Source organism: Micropterus salmoides, unplaced genomic scaffold, assembly GCF_014851395.1.
Source record: "Micropterus salmoides isolate LMB-PRFRI ecotype aquatic unplaced genomic scaffold, ASM1485139v1 Ms_hic_scaffold_14, whole genome shotgun sequence".
NCBI lineage: Eukaryota > Metazoa > Chordata > Actinopteri > Centrarchiformes > Centrarchidae > Micropterus > Micropterus salmoides.
Window position 1 is genome coordinate 8,028,211 of NW_024040485.1, and position 21,694 is coordinate 8,049,904.

The following is a 21,694-nucleotide window of genomic DNA, read 5'->3' on the forward strand; positions in this document are numbered from 1 at the left end:
CCCTGAAACATTGTGAATAAGCCAATTTCAGATATTTTCTTCCTGTATTTTCCCAATCATCATGAAGGAAAAGGAGGACACCCCCCCCCCCCCGACCCCAAATTTTGTATTTTCAATTTTCATTCATCACCTTGCCTAAATATTAAACTCTTCGGATCTACACAAATCACAAGGGTGCCATTTATTTCATTCAAAACAGGCAACAAGTTTTCAGCTATGATTTATGCCTGCATGGATGAATGAATAACAATATTAGATAGCGTTATATACAGCATGTGAGCAAAAAGGAATTAAATTCAGGGTCTCCACTCAATATCTTGTCAATTTTAAAAGCAGGAAGCAGAATTCACCATCTATTAACCTTAAATGATGAAACTGGGAATTTATCACGGGTTTCAGAGAAGCGGGGGCGATCATCATAAATCACCGCTTCATGGGAAAAGAAGTTATGAAATCCATAACTGATGCAGCCTGAGAGAAAACAGAAAACACTCTTCTACCTTGAAATCCAAACTTTTAAACTCTCTATTGCTCCCTCTATATACACTATATATACAGTATCTCACAAAAGTGAGTAAACCCCTCACTTTGTGATATTTGATTATTATATTGATTTTCATGCGACAGCACTGAAGAAATAACACTTTGCTACAATGTAAAGTGTACAGCTTGTATAACAATGTAAATTTGCTGTCCCCTCAAAACAACACATCACACAGCCATTATTGTCTAAACCTCTGGCAACAAAAGTGAGTACACCCCTGAGTGAAAATGTCCACATTGGGCCCAATAATCCATAGTGCACCACCGCTATCCGTTCAAAACATAGTCAGACTTATATATATATATATAATTTAACACACTGAAAGTGGCTGCATGAATGAGTAGTTTTTCTTTTAATACTTTAGATACACTTTGCTGATGTACTTTAACTTAAAGGAAGGAACTGTTAAAGTCAAGTGCCCATATGAATATAGAAGTAGGTTTTGCGTGCTGTTATAATTTCAGTTACAGTCTTTATAGTATAAAATTCCCTCTTTGTGTTTCCCCAGACACTGTTACGATGTTGAGCTATAGTGGGAGGACAATAACAAAAAGATGGAATTTTGCTCTAAAAAGACTGACTTTGGAAGATATACACTTGATGGATCTCACTCAGACTCATATCCCTCTCAGATAAACCTTTTGAATATATTTTTTGCATAGAATGAGAACTGTGGATTTTTTTCTTCAACCGCTGAAGGTCAATTTACACGTCTGCATGAATGTACACTGTAGGTACGCCATAGTTTACATGTTGCAATGTAGCCACATACTCTACACCTTACTCTATGCTGTAGCCTGAGGTCTTGTATAGTACTACTGCATATGTATTACTGCATATGTCAGCATTGGTTGTGACTGCAAGTTTGAAAATTAAAAAAATCTGATGGCATGACGTCAGAAAACAATGGGTTTACCAGAACTCTGTAGCCCCCTCCTCATCTCTGCTTGCTGCTAGCCACTCGAGGCTACATTAGCCGCAACTAGCAAAACACAGTTACTATCAAAACTGTTAGCTGTCAAGTTCCATTGCGGTTTTGATACTGAATAAAAAAGACATTATCTCTGGTATTGTTGCATTGTTTTTCATACTTTTTTTTTTTTTTTTAAACTGTCCATCGTGATTCTGACAGTGTTGTAGGATTGCAATGCTAAATTGGAGGATTACTCTTTTAAGTAAAGGATCTGAATACTTCTTCCATTCTTTCATGTCTGCATAGTTATTTGGAACATCTGAATGACAAAAAGCCATCACTTAAACATGAAACCAGTGATGAGCTGTAGAGTATAAAGCTCACTCTCCTTTAGGTTTACAGATTTCTTTATGATATACAGTTTTTGCTAAGTAATAAGAGGTATGTGTGGTGCACTTAACCCACATAAAGTCACTTTAATTTATAGTGCCTACCGTCTTTCCCCCTCTTTGTGCATAGTTGCCTGATGTACAGTCTGAAAATTCTTTGGGATTGTGAAACTGCATACCTTCTGTGGATTTATTTTGCAAACCACAGTTATTTTTACTCCTGCTGACAAGCAATGAGGACTTAGCTCTAATCCAGCAAATCAGATCTCTTATTACACGGGTGAGATGGAGCTGTACGTTGCACTCCAGTGTTATTACAACAAGAGGAGAAAGTTATTTTCTCCGTTTTGTGGTTTCACGCTGGCTAATGGCAGCTTCGCAGTTGCGTCACAAATCAAGATTCAGACACATGTGGCGCCATAATGAAGGCCCAGTAGAGAACTGGATGTGAATAATTGCTGAAAATAATATAACAACCTGCCAAGAAAAGACTGGTGTCAATACAAGTTATTTAGGTTTGACTAAATAACTTGCATTATGTTACTAATGGTATATATAATAGTGTGTTATGAAAGATTTGTTTCCAAAATTAGGTCAGTCTCAACTAAATTTGCAGCTCAAGGAACCAAAGAGTTGTTTGGGGATTTTTTAATCAGTATTAAGTTTCTGCGTGATGTGTTAGCTAAAGATAACTTAGCAAATGTTGAAAACAAAATCAGCAAGAACAATCAGTGGTGAAATGATAAGTGACCAAGCGAGCATGTTGGGCACTGTGGAGGAGCACTCGCTCTGATCTATGTTAGAGTAATTGCATGTCTGAATTTTCTGTCTTTAGATAATTACACAAATTTTGGTGTAAAAAGAAAAAGACAATGAAAAAACAGAACAGCAGAGAGGAATACATCATAGACAAAAAGATGATGCTTCAGCTTATTGCATCTAGCCTTTTTACAAAACACTAATTTGATGTCAAAAGTAAAATTAAACCACATGTAATCCATCACTACTATACTAATGCCAATATGCCATTCTTGTTATACTTACTTATTAAGATTTTCAGTTCCTCGCTACAACTGTTCCTTCAAAATTTTACTCTTCCCTAAATGCAGTGAATTTTTACATTAGTCTTGAACCTTTGTTTCTAGAACATGAAGTTATTTCTTTTTGACCCAATACATGATTTGTGCTGCTTTAAAATCTGCCAAGTTTCTTAACTTCAGAGCTCTTAATGTGTGGCTTAGTTGGTTCTTGATAATTAGTGTTAAACTATTCAGCAAAGCACTGTGTAGTTTTTTGGGCTTTTTTTACTTGTGATGTTCAGATTCTGGTACATAAACCAGCAAGATTCAACTAAACTCTGTACATGTGTTTTCATGAAAACTTAATTCAGTCCACCTGGTTAAACACTCGGCAATGAAAAAAGGAAATAAACCTGTAAGGAATTAGATTCATGGAAATGGGCTCATTTACTCATCTAAACTTATAACTTTGATAAAATTGTGAAATGTAGACGTCACCACCTCAGTAAATCAAGAGCAGATCCGTACTGCTTTTAATGGTGGAAAAAGGTCTATATGTAAGAATTTAATGTTTACAGTCAAACCACATTTCAAAGCATGTTCTTTGATGTGTTTTATAATGTCTTTTAATTTGAATTGATCTGATTGACTGCAATCACCTGGTGAAGAACCTCTTAGGTAGCAAATATTTTGTCTGTCACTTACTTTAATCTATGCATAAATAATGTATGTTCTCTGAATCACAAACCTTTGCTATGAATCATACTGATTGCAGGTAGATGTTGACCTCATGTATAAACTGATTTATGGCTAAACAGGAGGCAGTGTATCTGTACACTGTGCTGTTCCTCTTAACTCTTCTCTCTCTTCCTCTCCTAAAGCCTGCAGACAAAAGGTAAATATACTCCCTTTTCAGTTGAGGAGTACATTACATAAAATGTTGACGTAATCTACATGCACTTCCTTTCTCCGTTAGTGCAGTTGTCACGCTATGTAACCACATTTACAGCATTTATCCTAAATGTTTGTGTGTATGATACACAGGACTACTGTACACACAGTATCACACCTGTGAACCATCTGAGTCTACTAAACTGTTGTTTGTAAACACATATTTTGTGTTTGACATCATATCCAGTGTGACTAAACCATGTCATGTTGTGTCCTGAACACGTGTGAGTTTTTATAGAAAGTTTACAATATGAATATAGAGTATAAAATAGAGGGTTTAGTCTGCACCATGTTGTTAACCATGAACTTAAAATACCGAAAGTGAATAAACACCCTTGGATGGATGTATGTGTTGTGTATTTTAGGGTCTATTTTGTTGTTTGGTTTCATGTTTCCTTCTTGTCAATCTTTTGTTATAGCAGCTAAAACAGAAAATCTAAGAGAAATTGTCATGTTTTGGAAATGCTACATGTCAGATGTTTTGTTTTTGGAACATGAAAACACGCATTTCAGAGTACGCTAAGGTATTTCCCCCTCCGTTTCCTCATGGTTTTCTCCTTTCTTCTTGACGCTGTTCATTCACAGAAGCCATACGCCTGTCAGATCCCAGGATGCACCAAACGCTACACCGATCCCAGCTCGCTACGAAAGCACGTCAAAGCTCATTCAGCTAAAGGCCTTCAGGAGAGGGAGGTCAAGGTAACGACAGCAAATATGTTTTAACATCTTGGACGTTCAGCTGAGAGCAGAGTATGATTATACTTCTCTGGTCTTGTAGAAACAAACATCTCTGGTGTCTCTCAAACTGGATTATGTTAGATTATATTAGATTGTGTGCAATAAGTGCAGTAAGTAGTAGTTGGGTTTAGAAGAAGTGGCTATAAATAACAATATAGCAAAGGGGCTGTAAAACTTTTTTTAAAAGCAATTAATATAAAAGTTTTAAGCTTTTATTGTACAGAAATGTGAGAGTGAGACACAACAAAGGTTGGTACACAGCTTGACTCAGCGTCTTAAACCTATAGGCCACGAGGACGCCTCCTTAAAAAACTATATATTTATTATTGAATTGTCATGTAATCTTGCTGCTTGACCTGCTTGAAAATTTTATTGAAATTTTATTTTGTATGGAAAGAAGATTCATTTCATTATCCACTTTAGTTCTGTAAATTAGTTTTTCAGAATCAGCTTTATTTGCCAGGAATGTGTACTCATTTGACTCTGGATCGTACATTGCTTCGTCATACAATAATAAAATCAGACACAGACTACAGTATACAGAACACATATATACACTCTATAAACATGAGTTATAGAGCTGCTGTTTGTTTTCTACCATGAGAAGAATATTATTCGACATAACATTTGACAATTTTATTAAACCGGTCAAATTCAAAGATATTTCACAGAATTGGTAAAAAATATAATTCCCAACTCAACAAACAAATAGTTTAGGAGCAGACGGGGGGTGGGGGGTGGCAAGATATACACATAGAGGTACAGACCGTAAAGGTAATGTTGGTACAGACTGAATGAATAATGGTACAGATATTTATAGTAGTGTTTATGATAATCGAAATGTTAAGGATAATAATAACAATAGGACTACTAGTAATAATAATTGTAGCAGAGGATGTCGAGCAGGAACACGGGGGCAGCAGGTGACCCGCAGCCACAGATCCAGACTCCACAGCTCCAGAGCCAGAAACACCTGCAGGAAGTGATAGGAGGAGAGAGGAGAGGGACGAGAAAGCACAAGCCTACCTGAAAGAGAAGAAGTCAAGTTAGTAACATGCATTAATGGGATGAGGTTTCATACAGAGGGAGAGAAAGAGGAGGAGAGAGGAGCTCAGTGCATCATGGGAAGTCCCCCAGCAGTCTAGGCCTACAGAAGCATAACTAGGGAAAGGTTCAGGACTACCTGAGCCAGCCCTAACTATAAGCTTTATCAAAGAGGAAAGTCTTAAGCCTACTCTTAAATGTGGAGATGGTGTCTGCCTCCTGAACCCAAACTGGAACCTGGTTCCACAGGAGAGGAGCTTGATAGCTGAACGCTCTGGCTCCCATTCTACTTTTGGAGACTCTAGGAACCACAAGTAACCCTGCATTCTGGGAGCGCAGTGCTCTGGTGGGATAGTAAGGTACTATGAGCTCTTTAAGATGAGATGGTGCCTGACCATTAAGAGCTTTGTAGGTGAGCAGAAGGATTTTACATTCTATTCTAGTTTTTACAGGAAGCCAATGCAGAGAAGCTAAAGCAGGAGAAATGTGATCTCTTTTCCTGGTTCCTGTCAGAACACATGCTGCAGCATTCTGGACCAGCTGAAAAGTCTTAATGGACTTTTTTGAGCAGCCTGATAATAAGGAATTACAGTAGTCCAGCCTAGAAGGAACAAATGCATGGACTAGTTTTTAGACAGGATGTTCCTGATTTTTGCAATATTATTTAGGTGAAAAGGTGAAATTTGCTTAATGAGAGTTAAACAACATGTCCTGATCAAAGATAACTCAGAGATTCCTCACAGTGGTGATGGAGGGCGATGGCATCCAGAGTAACTATTTCTTTAGGTAATGCGTCACGGAGGTGCTTGGGCCCCAGAACAATAATGTTAGGATCACAGCACACAGGGTGAGACAGACTTTCTTGAAAGAAAAATGAAAAGGATAGAGATCCTGATTGTGTGTAAACTAGAGCAAGGACAGGAGCAAAGAAGTGAGAAAGAATACATCGACACTCTCAAAAAGGAGAGTATTTGTAACAGTAATTATGTTTGTCTGGTAATAGTCAATATCAACAACATTATGCAAATTAAGATAGTGTGAAATTTATCTCCCCTTTTTAGAATTAAGTTATATGACAAGAACAGAGCGAAATGGCTTTTGCCTATTGAAGAACTTCTTCAGCAGAACAGTATATTCATTGGTTCTAGATGGCACCTTGTCTCTTCACAAAGAACCCTTGTTTCTGAGAGATGAGATGGCGAGCAGCAGCAGGAGGAAGAGAGAGTAAGCATGTTTATGATTCAGTAGGATGAAATACAACAAAACAAAGTCTTACACACACTCCCTGGAAGTCAGAATAGGGAGCCTATTGTTCAGCATTATCTGGGCCGTGTTTGTTTTCTATGGACCGTGAGTGACACTGGGGCTTTGTGTGTATTCCCATGCCTTGTTTGGTTTAAACAGAACCACGTGTGCTTGTAAGTTGTGACATGGCTAACACGCCCTGCACTGCAGTAAACCCCGTGGGGCTTAAAAGAACTTTGAAATATTAAACATGCACTTCATAAACTCCTTACGGTTATACATTTCTTTGAGCTGATGTGTCACATCTTTTGAAGTTTGTATCTTCATAAACACTGGTTTGGGACAACATTTTCCATTGTTCCATTATAACATTATTCATACCTCTTTTGTGGCTCCTGGGTGTCCTTTGCGAGCTTCTTCTGAGTCCTGGAGCTGTCAATAAATTGTTTTGGAAAATCCTGGGGGATGCTCTGTTAACGCTGGATAATAAAGTAAATTGTCTTGCCTTAACTTTGTTAGAACATTTTGGAATAAGATTGCCTAACAAGATTTCTGGATTTTATACCTCAGAAAGCTGGATCACAAGACGAAACAAGACCCAGGCATCTGGTTCAAGTATCGCTTCTTTGAAAAATGAACAGTAGAAAACTGCCTGCAGATATCTCACTGTGTTTTCAATTGATCTACTGTATGTAATCAAAAGAGAATTGAATCTTTTCAAACTTTAGCTCCATGGGAGTTGTATTGCCCAACAGCAAGACACAATTGGAAGACAACTAAGCTGTAGCTTTACCATAATTACTCTCATCCCTACAAGCAGGCAGGCAGCTGCACATGCTCACCAACGTGAAAACATAATACTAGTGTACCACAATAAATATTTATCATGACCTATCTATATGTGTATTTTGTGTGTTTGACAGGTTCAGGTGCACACAATGCTGGAATCGGACATTTTGAGTGATTGTCTGGCGAGGCAGCATCTCCACAGCTCTGCCTCCTCACACCAAGAAAACAGCTCGCCTTTACCGCGCTTAGATGACTTCACAGGTATGCACAGATGAAACAGTAGCAAAAGTCTGCGTTTAGCCTCCAACACCTCTTTGGGAATGAGTTAAAACAAAGAAAAGGGTAATTGCCCAAACACCTGGGCTGTTAAGCTGTCTTTTTCATTTTCATGGCCTCATTTGCTCCTTTTCCTCTCCCTCCTCTCCCATTCCTTCGATGATAGCTCATCATGCCAGTGTTTACCTTGTCCAATTACCGGGCACTGACTGCGGGCGAGTTGGCCCCCTCCCCGCTCGTCCTTCAGCTTCTCCAAACCGGTTTTCCAGCCAAGCTCTTTTTTTCCCCCTTTCAATGGCTGAACCGGGATCAAGAAGCTGTCAGGTACACTGAGGCTCAGTTGGCAAAAGAGAAGGGAGAGTGTCCAGGAGAGCTGTCCATGTCTATTACTTCAGACTACTTGCAGCTTTACCCAGAAGACTTTGAGGGAAAAGCCTCAAACGGCACACTACCAGTTATGTTTATTCAGGGTGAAACAAGCATGTCAGTGTTTAATTTTGAAAATGTCCCAAGAGGACTTTCTCCTTATCAGGAATGGCCAACTGTTAAAGCCTGAAACCAACTCTGACTGTTATGTATATACCTGTGTATGTACATTACTGTTTGTTTGCTGGATTTATGGTGACATATGCTATCATCATCAGCTGCCCTTAAACTAAGTCAAAGCCAAGTGTTGAAAGCCCTGCTGTTGGCGGGCAGGTATTTGTGTTACAGCTATAAATGAACACCACCAAAGAACTAGGTTTTTAGTATCAAACACCCCATGTGGGCTTGCAATATGTCTGAAAGTTTGTAGCTTGCTCCTTTTTGCAGGGAACAATAGCTGTAGCTTGGCTTTGAACTGTTACTATGGATTTCAGTTCACCAGTTCAATTCCAGTTTACCTGTGAAAAAAATTATTAAAATGTCTGTAGAAACTCTTAACAACATTGTTAACTTCTCCTCTGTCCATGTGAATGGCCAGTGTGTTTAGCATATTTTTGCTAGAATAAGCTTAAAATAAATATAGCTTTTTGTGCTTAGATTTTACCCTCTATGTTTGCATTAGTGCTTAAATTATTAGTGGATTAATTGATCAATTGATTGAATTAGTTGATCAACAACAGAAAAAAAACTTTCTTAAAAAGTAAGAGGTACTCTAGATACTCTAGCTTGCTTAGGTTGGTGGCGAACATAGCTAACAGTGCTAGCAATAAACTGTAGCTATGTATGTATTTAGCCATATTTTGGTAAACATTTGAGTGTTTGGAACAAATTATCCAATTAGCCAGACAGCTTAATAGTGAGTTTCTATGTATGTTCTGATAATTTTCTGATGTTCTGATAATTTATGTTCTGAAATAATAATAATAATAATAATAATTTTTTAATGAAACTAGTGTGATGTTGGACTCCATTGTAAATCTAAGCTAATTGTAGCTGCATAGCTGCACAAACCTCCATAAACGAGCAACCTACAAAGTTTTCACAACTACCTTCCAAGCTTACATGTTGTGGTGGATACTCAAAACATAGATTTTCAGTGAAGTAATGCTTTAATAAATCCATGTCTCTTTTTCAGGTGTGTACTCAAACAGCAGCACTGTCCACAACAGTGGAAATTCAGAGTTTCTCCCTCCATCAGCAGACACCTGCTCCGGGTATCAAGGTCTGGAGGGAAACTTTGATGCCAACAGCCCAATATCGTCACTAACAAGCCCAGGGAGCATGAGAGAGGGGTGAGTGTAAGATCATTGCAAGTAGATCCGTGAAGTTAAATGTGTGGGATCCCCAAATACATTTATTTAATCATTTAGGGAAAATTTACATACATTTTCTCCTTAACACTCTACAGTTTTTCATAGTTGGTGTGCCTTGCTCATGGGTAGCCAAACAGTACATGTTACAGTTGTTTATTTTTCCCATTTCTATTTTCTGTCCCAGGGTTTTGCCCTTTCTTTATTTCTTCATAGAGAGAAGCAACCATTAAGTATCATATGATGAGATACAGCTGTGTACCATAAATATAAAACAAAATATATTGTTATTTTATTACTATCATGTGTTTTCAAAGTGAGATTGCTTTTGTTTCTTGGAAAACTGGGTATTTTACTTAATGATGCACTCAGGGGTAAACTTAAATGGTCGGCTCATCCAAATCATATTTTCCCACTACCCCTAGTGGTTTTGAGTTATCTGCTGCAGGGAATTCTGCTGCCAACCCAATACATGGAGCTGAATGGGATTTTGTTTGCATTTGGCAGTTTTCATTCTGAGCTATTTTCTACCGAAGATAAAAATAGTGAAAACTGACCACAGTTTTCAGCTCTTCTCAGCATGTGAAATCAGTCACTAAAGCAATGCATTTTCATGCGTTCACTCCAACATCTCTATTCATTTAAAAAATATTTTATCAATTAAAGTATTTTCTAAATGTCTAAAAACATCAAACCCAGATTTCATGCTTCAATTTTGAATACACGGACCCTGTTTTGATGTGACTCTAAAAATTTCGCAGTCACTTTGCTTCGCCTCTCTGTGTCTGGAAAGCACATGCCCAGAAACAGGGAGAGAGATGTGAGCTTAAGCATTCTTGAATAAACCAGAGACATTATCACCAGAGAGGGAGTTATGGCTTTGCGGTTGCACTGATTGGGTACTTGGAGGCCACAGAACTTATGTGTACTGTAAACTGAGACAAATTTTGTCTAGCCCAGTATAAAAGTAGAAGTGAGACTGAAAAGATACAGCTGACAGCCTCCAGGGCAGCAGTTTCTGAACAATATGGCTTAAAATCATTGGTCATTGAAGAATTGCCCGCAAACTAACTTTTATTGGCACAACAGTAACAACAAAGGCAGTCTGTCCAATGAAAGAGAGTTGATAAGGGCCAGAATAACATTTTTGTGGTTTAATAAATGATATAAAATCTTCACATATTATGCACATACTTTCTACAAGTTGTTTTCAAGTGGGCTTTAGGTCTTGGCCAAGGAATTAAAAAGCTAGTTAAAATGGGTTGTTCTCTTTTAACACAAATTCAAACTTATAATGTTGGGTTTGAAGGTTTATTATTGACCTTGGAAACAGCAGTTCTACAACAATTTCTTAGCGCAAGGTTTACTTACTGGAAAAGCTGATTTTTAAAAAAACTTTCAATCACATCTCAAGGCCTTCATGCATGGTAGCAAGGTTCAACCTTGTGCTAAGTACTTTCTGTCAAATGAAAAACCGATGTTGTAATGTCAGAAATGAAACAGCATCACATTGTTATTCAGTGTGTGTCCAGTGCCCAAACAGCCCTTGAAAATCCTTGAAAGTTAGTGAATTATGTTTTTTTGTAAATTCTAGTAAATGTATTTGGCTTGGGAAGTTGTTGAAAATACTGTGTGAAAATACATTTTAAAAATGTATATAAAATTTAATGCATGTGTGCCAACCTCAGTGAGGCCTTGAAAATCCTAAAAAGTTGAAGCAAAAAAAATTATGGTGATGGATATTCATGAAAGTTGCAGGATTTCCCCTGAATATCATGACTTGAGAAGGTCCTTAGGTGTAAAGCTTGTCAATTTAAAGAGTTAAGTCATATATTTTAGTAAACCAAGTCATTTAATTTGATGTTTAGGTAAGTGTTTGGGTGTATGTGTGATTTAGGACTTATAACTGTATTTTCCTTACTGTCGTATCTCTCAGCCTCCATCTCCTCCAAGTTTGCAGCCAGAGCTTCCATGAAGCTATGCACAAGCTGTTCATTGACGTCTCTTTAAAGAGACTGAGGATGTCATAGAATCCCACTGGTGCCCGCAGTACATGATGGCCTGCCAAAGCCAATACCAGACAAGCACTTGTTTTTCCCCTAAATGACTTAGCGAGACGTTAAACACGTGAAAGTAAATTATCTTTGCTTCACGGCAGAACCGGCATCAAGCTCTGACCTCATAGCCAGCCGCGTATTTACACTGGCTGAGACGAGCCATTTCGACTTCTTTTAATTATTTAATACTTGAGGGATTCAGAGGCCCTGCACTAAGACTTGTCCATCAACGAGTATTTGTGATGTGCAGTGTTTGTGTGTTTTGCGGTCGAGGGGAGCTGGATTGGCTTTTTGGAGCAGCGTGTCCATCAGATACATGCACACTCACCAGGATGGCTCTCACACAGAAACGCTATTATACAATTTGAAGGAAAGAGAAGCAATGAAGTTTACTTTGCAGAAGCTCCGTGTGACATTGGATCCAAATAGTAACTGAAATGTTTGACATGTCCACACATTTTTGTATTTACTGTATCTCTGACATGCAATAAGTGTACTCTGGTTTCTCTAAGTACTTGATTGGTAGCGCTTAGATCCCATTAAATCTTCATCTGTGTTACATACATTCAGCTTGATCCTCTGTGATCCAGTAAATCTATATCGCAGAAGTACTCCACAGCATCTTTGCCAGAACTGAATCTGAAAACAGATCAGTTTAGCGCGCACAAGCTGGCACCTTTGGTAAATCTACTCATCCCCTCGCCTGATCCAGTCCAAATGTGCTGCTATTAAAAAGCAGCCATGGATTAAAGCAGGGTTGCATACAGTATAATGTGCATATAAACATAAGCACTTAAATTCTGCAGGCAGGATTCTTCTCATTCCAGATACGAGGAGGGCAGCTGGCTGTAGTTAGTTAGAAAGAAGAAAAAAAGTGAATGATGAAGGGGTTTAGCCAGTAAAATATGATCAGAGAAACAGTTTCCTGAGGTCGTGCTGACAGCCGCTCCCTCAGGCGTGGGCCCTCTGTTAAGCTCATGCATCGGAGAGGTTTGGGCACACTGGCCACAAAACGACAGATCAACCCAGCAGGGCCACGCATGGCTCAGACATCTCAGCTATGTTGTTGCAGCGTTGCAAGAATGTAAGCCGTGGAACAGACGGCGTTGTTTACAGTTAAGGTCAGCTCTGATGGTTCTGGGGCCACCAGGGGGAATCCAAGAGAAGTGTTGAATTCTTGGGGCTCGCAGTCATCGTGGCACATTTCAACAGTCATACTATATCAAAGCCCACTTTGTTTACATAATCTTATACAAAGCCTGGTCTTTATTACCTTGGGAACCCACAGCCATCTGTAAGTTATATCAGTTTCGGTTTCAAAAAGTCTGATTAATTTTGGCTTTTATTGTATTTCTCCACTGACAGCAGAGGCTGTTAAATTAAATTTAATAGCATTTGACATGGGAAATGGGTAATAAAGAGACCTGGGGATGATAGATGATAGATATGTAAAGAAATCTCCAAACATTTCCTTTTTTTATAGCTGGTCAGATGCGAATATAGGAGGCACTTGGGCCAGCAGCCATCAGTATCTCTGACAAGGCCTGGCTTGTTTATGAAGCCACTAAAGCCTTTCCAGCAGAAACCAAGGCCATTTGGCTCTCAGGGGACCAATATGCTACAGAACATCATCCAGGAGAGTTCTCAGGCCACATGAAATGCTGAGAGCTAGCTCTTTGAAGGAGGGGTGGAGGTTCAGCTGCGTATCTCCTTGGAGAGATTATTCGGCTGCCTTTCTTTCTTCTTGTCGACTTGGCTCCACTGACTCATTCGTTTCCATGTTAAGTCAGAGTGTTTGTGCACAGTCAGCACATTCTTGCAGCGTAGCGATGGATACAGCTCCACACAAAGCCCGCCTACATTATAGCCCCCCCCCTCGAGGTGCAAACGCTTCCTTATAGCAACTACACTGTTTTGTACCTAAGTTACATGTGTCTTATTTGTGTCTGATAACACAGCTGCTGCCACACTGACAGATAATGGTAACTAGCATAAAGAATGAAAGATCATACATTTATGTTCTACTTTAGTGAAGCCAAATTAAAATAAACTTTTCTAATTAATTCAAATGAAAGTTATAAAGTTATAGAAATTGCCTTAAAAGAAAGAAGAGTGGCTGAAAAGTATATTTGTAAAGTCCAAAGCTGCTTATCTGACATTATATTTAATTTAAATTGTTCTTATTTTGAAATTGCATGATCTTCTTGTCAGCCGTCACATTACAAATAATTTGATTACGACGCCAGCATAATTTTACTCTGTTCTTGGCTCAGTAGTGAGGTAATAAGGTTTAAGAAACATTGAAGTAATCTCTTTTTGACATGTGAAACCTTAAACAGTTCAGCAGGAGTGGTGTTAAAGCCAACTGGAATAAAGTAAAAAAAACAAAGGGATTACTATTGTAATTGAGTTGTGTCAGTCACATATCAGTTGTTGAGAAGCGTCCTTTTTTTCATCCGACTTTAAAAAAAGACTTTGAAAGTTTTCCAGTTTTATTATGTCTTGTTTGGTCAGTAATAGACCAACATTTTGGGGAATTGGCTTATTCACTTTCTTGCTGAGAGTTAGATGAGATAATTAATACAGCCCTCATAACTATATGGTAGATATATAGCTACAGTCAGCAGCACCATGACTGGAAACGGGGGGAAACAGCTAGGCTCTGCCCTAACACCGGCCACCAGCCCTGAGGGGCTGGCTACAGGCTGCAGTTCCGGGTCCACCCCCCGCAGAAGTTCAACGGGGTGGTCTGGACTGCGGTGCACGCCAGGCAGAGCCAGGTGTTGGGACAAGAAGTTCGCTCTCTGCTGGAAAATGGGGCCAGAGAGTCAGGGAGTCCGGGTTCTACAGCCGGTACTTCATAGTTCCCAAGAAGGACGGATGGGTTGCGTCCGATTTTGGATCTGCGGTCCCTGAACCAATCTCTGAGGAGATTCAGGTTCAGGATGCTCACCATCCCCGCCATCATCAGTTCCGAGGATTGGGTTGTCACGATAGATCAGCAAAGACGCTTATTTCCAGTCTCCATCCGTCCCTCTCACAGGAAGTTCCTGAGGTTTGCCTTCGAAGAAGAGAAAAGAAGAGCAGCTTACCAGTATCGGGTTCTTCCATTCGGCCTAGCACTCTCTCCCCGCACGTTCACCAAATGCATGGATGCAGTTCTTGCCCCGCTGAGGCTCCAGGGCATCCGCATACTGAACTACATCAACGACTGGCTCGTCCTGGCCCAGTCTCGAGAGTTAGCGGTTCGGCATCGAGATGTCGTCCTCGCCGACCTTCAGCGTTTGGGGCAGCGGCTCAACGCGAAGAAGAGCGTGCTGACGCCCGCCCACCAGACTACGTTCCTAGGGGTGGTGTGGGACTCAACGACGATGCGGACCCACCTGTCTCCCGCACGCATTGAGCCCATTTTATCCTCAGTGACCAGAGTGCAGTTAGGCCGCGCCATCACTGTAAAACACTTTCAGTGGGTGTTGGGTCTCCTGGCAGCAGCGTCCATTATAATACCTTCCGCACTACTGCACATGAGAGCCCTGACAGTGGTGGCTAAAATCCAAGGGTTTCTCCCCAAGGGGAAATCCACTCCGTCTGATACGGGTTACGAGCAGATGCCTTCGTTCCCTGTCTGTATGGAGGAACTCTTGGTTCCTGTCCCAAGGTCCCGTGTTGGGAGCGATCTGTCGCCCAACAATTATTTCAACAGACGCCTCACTCACGGGATGGGGCGCGGTCATGGACGGCCGCTTTGCGAGAGGCTCCTGGGAGGAGCATCATTTCTCCTGGCACATAAATTGCCTGGAAATGGGTTTTCTGCCCGCTCTCCGCCGTCGCCACATCCTTGTCAAAACCGACAATACGGCAGTGGTGACCTATTTGAATCACCAGGGGGGCCTGCGCTCGCGCCCGTTATGCAAACTGGCACATCAGATCCTCCTGTGGTCCCAGCAGAGACTGCTGTCCGACTGATGTACGAATCAGGGAGCAGACCTGCTGTCGAGACTCCACCCCGAGGTGGTGGAGTTATTATGCGAAGAGATCTGCCCCATAGACGTGGACTTGTTTGCGTCCCGAGAGACGGCGCACTGTCCCCTGTGGTTCTCCCTCTTGCCCCCAGTCCCGCTAGGGCTCGAGGCCATGGTGCAGTCGCTATGCTCCCGGGGGTTCTGGAGGCTGGGCTCCCTGCTTCTAAACACACCATCAGCAACTGGATCGTTCAGACTATTTCCCTGTCCTATCAGGTGCGCAGTATTGCCTTTACCTATGGCCATAAGGGCGCACTCTACTCGAGGCATGGCGGCTTCTTGGGCCCTCCTCGCAGGGGCGTCACTCCAGGATTTGTGTGACGTGGCTGGCTGGGCCACCCCTCACACTTTCATCCGGTTTACAGTCTGGACCTTCCTTCTGCACCCGGCACCCGTGCGCTCTCCTCCTAGTCGTGCCGTCAGGTTCTGCACGCTGGGGGCAGGCGGGGTTTCGGCGTGGCCTAAGTGGGTATCTCGTTGCCATAGTGTCGTCACCAACGCAGTTCGAGTTCCCTCGAAGGGGAACGTCTCGGGTTACGTATGTAACCCATGTTCCCCGAGAAAGGGAACGAGACACTGCGTCGGTGTGCCACACCTCACCCCGCCTGGAGTGCCTTGCTTCATAGAAAAGGGCTAATGTGTCCTGTGTGCCAGCGTGTTTATATACCCCTCCGGTTACGCCGTCACACGCTACCGTTCTAGCAACACCAATAGGATTGGAGTAGTTTCATTCATAGTTCAGCCCTGCCACGCCCAGAGGCGTTCCCATAGTGCCGTCACCGACGCAGTGTCTCGTTCCCCTTCTCGGGGAACAAGGGTTACATACGTAACCCGAGACGTACACAATAGATGTGCTATCGTTACTGTTTGTTTTTTCAAGTAACCTGTATAAAATATTGTAGCATGAAATGACTTTGGATTTATGCTGGGTTAGGTTACTAACTCAGTAATTAGGCTAACTATCTGCATCAGTTAGCCAAACATACTAACATGTGCAGTTTTCAAATAATCCTTTCCTTCTTGTCTAAATCTGTCAATCTATTCCTTTAATGTTTGAAGCATCTTTTATGAATAAAACATGCATCAAGTTGAAATATTTGTCATGGTTGTATATGTCATATTAATTACTCAAAGAAATGTTCATGTTTAGGACTGTTTAAGTCAGCCTCCTGGTATTGTATTGCCAACAGGAACCGGCCAGCATCGTTGTTTATGTCCGCTGACGTCAGCCCAGTGAGCTCCTCATCAGACAGAGCAGACGTCCAGTTACAGGGCTACCATAAAACCTACAGCCACCAACAACTGTTCTCACAGCAGCAAGGTACTGACGGTGTTCACTGTACATGTGTCAACATCAGCAGCTTCGCCATATCAGTATGATGTATAGCTTTTGGTGTTGTTCTTGGCATTTTACTATTTCCCGTGTGATTCTCCAAGGATGTCTGTATGGAGAGGGAAAGGTGGTTCAAACAGTCAGTGATGGAGGCTTTGAACCCATTGGTTACTTCACAAATCCCTCTGCATCTCACTCTACAGGTAAGATAGCACTAAAGCAGAGTAAATGAGCCCATATGCTCCAATCTAAGTGCTTTCTACGTGTCTCCCTCCTTTCTATGATGTCTTTTCACTCCACGGCTGTTCGGAACAAACACTTTTGATTTTCAATGTGGTCATGCCGTATGTCGTGCGAACTAGTTCTTTTCTAGCAAAACCCAACCCTTGAGACCTAGGCGAGTTAGCTGGAGAGACTTTGTTTCTAAAGGCTTGTTAAACTCCCATGCTACATGTTCAAATGAGGACTGGCTTTGAATGTTATAGAATCTGAATCTGCTGGGGATTCCTTTGTCATCTGCTTAATTTGTTTTTGGAGGGTTTGGTGTTAATTGCTTCTGGGTTGTACTGCATGTCTGACTCTTTCTGATTTTCATGTTGTTTTTAACTAATGATTATGATGATTAAAGAGTAATTATTGAAAGAACTGCATGCCCAATTTCCTTCACGTGAAAAGAAAGGAGCTGCTGTGAAAAAACATATTCATTTTCTGTTTTCCTCTTCTCAGAGTTTGACTTGTTGCAGGACCTGCAGGGCCAGGCAGGGGGGGGTTACTCCATGTCTCCCTGCTCAGACGACAGCTTCCTCTTTCAGGCAGGAGGTGTAGACCGCTGCCTCAACCAGATCTACTCCATCTACCTGGACTCATGATGTCAACCCAGAACCACAAAACTTAATCAGATCATTTTGTTTTCCTAAGGACAAACTTCAACATGCAGGAGTGTGATGGGGGACAATCACAGCAACAATATATGGCATATTCATGACTGAAGTTAAGTTTTAACGGTACAAACAAAAGTGCAAAATTGACTAGAGGCAGAGCTGCTGGCAAAGTGACAAACATGAACAGCCAAAAGAGAAAATCTGGTCAAATTATAAATGTAAATAGCAGTGACTTTTTTATTCAGAGATGACCACAGCATTTGTGATCTGGATTGAATGAGCTATGAGCTTTATTTGCTAGTTTAATGTATTAGAAAGTCAGATTGCTGGCTCGCTGGCTCTGCCACTTATGTTAAACTCAACCAGTGAACTTCACTTTGCCTACAAAGCAGCTTTGCCTCCAGGAAATGTTAAAACAACCATCAGAATGGTATCTTATAATGTAGTGTTTCCCTATCTAGGGTCAATAAATAAATCTACTGGGGTCAAAGGATGATTAAGAAGATACCAAAGAACAAAAAAAATATAGTTCTGCTTCACATATTATACAAAACTCTTTTCTCTATTTGTTACTTTTTTCTATAAAAGTAAATAAATAGTTTTTCCTTAATTCGGCAAGCATCATTTTGAGGTGTCACAAGCCAAAAGGTTGGGAACCATTATGTTGTAATTGATATCGAGATGCATTAAGCAGTGTAAGCAGTAGAGAAAGGAATATTTGTACATTTTGGGAGAAAATGCTTATTGTTTTCTTCTCTTCTCTGTTGAGAGTTAGATGAGAAGGTCAATCCACTCGCATATCTGTATGCTAAAAATGTAGCTACTGTACAACATTTATTAGCTTAGCACAAAGACTGTAAATGGGGGAAACTGATGGCCTGGTTTTGTCTAAATGTTACCAGTAACTTACCAGTAACTTTAAACACATTATATCTCATTTGTCTAATGTGTAAAAATACGGAGGATTATGTGTGACTTAAAAATCATAACTTTGTAACATTTTTAAGGTTTTTTTGTGCAGGTTAAACAAACAAGACGTAACGTGTAAATTAGTGAACTTTAGAGATGCTGGTAGCCAGCTTTAGTTACCTTTGGACAGCACCAGGCTAGCTGGTACCCTCTGTTTATGGTCTTTATACTAAGGTAAGAAGCTAACCAGCTGCTCGCTGTAGCTTCATATTTACCAAACAGGCATGATAATAACAATAATGATCATTTTACTTGTGGGGCACTGTTCAAGCAAGGAGCCTACAGTGCTTTCCAGTGCAGGGAGACAGCATAAAAAGACAATCATGCACAGATATAAAAACAAACAATTAAGACAGTGTAAAAATAAACATAAAAACTGACAGTAATCACAACAGATCTGTATAATACAAACAAATGAGTTGTCAGACAAGTCTCTAAATATGTGTTTCAAGACAGGATGTTAAAGCTGAGACAGTGTCAGCAGACCGAGTTGCAATTATAACTGGAAGACTGTTCCAAAGCCAAGGCGCCAATACAGCAAAAGCTTGATCACCGCTCAACCTCAACATGGGCTCTAAAAGGCCTTCTGGGAAAGAAAAAGATTCACTGATATACTGTTAATCATTGTAAGTAAAGCAGGTTGTTCAAATGGATTCTAAAAGAAATGTGTTACCAGTGTAAAGAGGCTAAAACTGGGGTGATGTGAGAAGTGTGTTTGGTCTTAGTCATGAGCCAGGCTGCTGGAATGATATCGATCTTCTCTACTAACCCTCGGCAAGAATGCAAATAAGTGTATACCCCTAGATGTCAAGCTATTCCTTTAAGATTGTAGTGTGTGTTCATAAACACAGTTAAATTACCTTGTAACCAAAGCGTCATTGATAAAAGAGGGAACAGCAGCAGACTGGAGTGTACAGTAAACTGCAGCAGTACTGCCACCAAGTGTCTGAATGACTGTATATACATATAATATACATACAGTCTTTGGTACAGAGTGGGTCAGTGTGGATGACTCTGGGACTAATAAATACACAAACCAAAACCAAAAACTGCACTAAAATATATCGTCTATGATTTGTCTGTCATGGACTGAGAGGTGCCAACAAATACGTTTCAGTATGTGTAACCTAACAACGATCAAGACAGTAGCATAATCTCCTTTTTTTTTAAATAAATATTGTTTCTTCTTTTGGTTCAGCACAGTGCCTATACAGGTTTGTTGTATAGTTTCTATCAGTGTTATATTCAGTGAGAGGGAAGTGCGCAGTGTTTACAATAACTTCTCTGCACTCTTTTCTGTCTCATCACAGAGACTTAAAAAAAATGACCAACCAGAAAATGTTTACACTGATTTTGTAGCAAGTCAGAGATTTCTTATTATTGTCAATGAACAGTGTATATAGACTGTATGTAAATGCACCTGTTTTATATCTAAATAAAAAAAAACTGTTTGTTTATGCTTGTTTTTGTTTGTTTAGGGCTAATTTTCTGGATTAATCACAAGGCAGTGAAAAAAAGCCCATTAAGGGAGACCGGGGTCTCCCTGGGGTGGGTTGTAACACTTCTTTGAAAAGCATTATAACCATACCCTTTACATACAACTAGGGACTTTCTTGATTTAAATATTGTTACAGCCTCTGAGTTCACTTAGCCTGCACTCCAGGGTTCCCAGCATTCATTTGTCAGCTCTGTGACCAGTGCTTCCATTTACATGTAGTTCACATGTTGGCGTGTGTATCAGCACCCAGTCTTTTCCCTACTCAGTCTCCACCGGTGGAGATGGCAGCAAAGAGTACTGGTAGCTTGTGAAAAGTGCTGGTGTGCAGGAATAAGTCCCGGTATGCAAAGAGTAAAATGTAGAAGTGCTGGTACTGCATACTGGTGTTTACTGGCCCACTGTAACCACTGACTGTGACTCTGATTAAGAATATACACACATTGACACACACACACACACACACACACACACAGATGTTTATTTGTTAGACCTAAAGATGTACAAAGACTTTCTTTAATTAGTTACAAATTTAGTAGAATTTATTAAGTGTACGACTTTTTTTATTTATTAAGTAAGTTTGTTCTAGTAGACACACACAAACACACACGTGTCATCATTGCAGTCTGTTGCAGAGAGAGAGAAACTTATTATTTTATTCTATTATACCTCTTTTTGAAGCAGATCATATGATGTGGCATCCATTTTTGCTTCTTTTGTCTAATTGTTAAAACTTACCCCAGCATATGTTACAACCTACCCCGGTGGTGACATCAACTCACGAGGTCTGTGATATTCTTGTACAGGATTTAATTGGTGCCATTTGTAGTAAACCATTGTAGGTACTTTGTATAGAAGTTTGAGAACTTAGTGAGTTATAGTTGCTGAAGCAAAAAGTGTTAGAGCCACACCGGTCTCCCCTATAATTTCCCAGAGCTCAAGATGACATCTTCATATTTCTTGTTTTGTTTAGTTTTCTATCATATGTGACATAGAAAAGCAGCAAATTCTCACACTTGAGAAGCTGGAATCAGTGAATGTTTGGCATTTTTGTGTGAAATGTGACAATGTCATAATTCTCTGTTAAGTAACTTTTCAATTATTCAACATATCATTCAGCTTGTGTTGCTAGAAAGCTATAACAGATATGCCTAAGTGTATGTTTTGAATTTGTTGAGTGCTGGTTATTACTGCCATCTATTGGTCATAGGTATAAAAAACAGGAACATCAGTAAAGCTGAAGTTATTATGATCCAAGAAAGGTTCTAATAAACATGAACTGAAGGTAACTTC

General features: G+C 40.3%; 1 protein-coding gene across 1 annotated transcript in view; it reads left to right on the forward strand.

Annotated features, from left to right (window-relative positions):
• LOC119901792 (zinc finger protein GLIS1) overlaps nucleotides 1-20,363 on the forward strand; it is a 48,058-nt gene extending 27,695 nt beyond the window's left edge. Inside the window, exons 4-9 of the mRNA XM_038717475.1 lie at nucleotides 4,402-4,515; nucleotides 7,767-7,893; nucleotides 9,470-9,626; nucleotides 16,914-17,044; nucleotides 17,161-17,259; nucleotides 17,783-20,363. Coding sequence (XP_038573403.1) covers nucleotides 4,402-4,515; nucleotides 7,767-7,893; nucleotides 9,470-9,626; nucleotides 16,914-17,044; nucleotides 17,161-17,259; nucleotides 17,783-17,925 — 771 coding nt within the window. The 3' untranslated portion in view covers nucleotides 17,926-20,363. The remainder of the gene's footprint in view (nucleotides 1-4,401; nucleotides 4,516-7,766; nucleotides 7,894-9,469; nucleotides 9,627-16,913; nucleotides 17,045-17,160; nucleotides 17,260-17,782) is intronic.
• The last annotated feature ends 1,331 nt before the right edge of the window (nucleotides 20,364-21,694 follow it).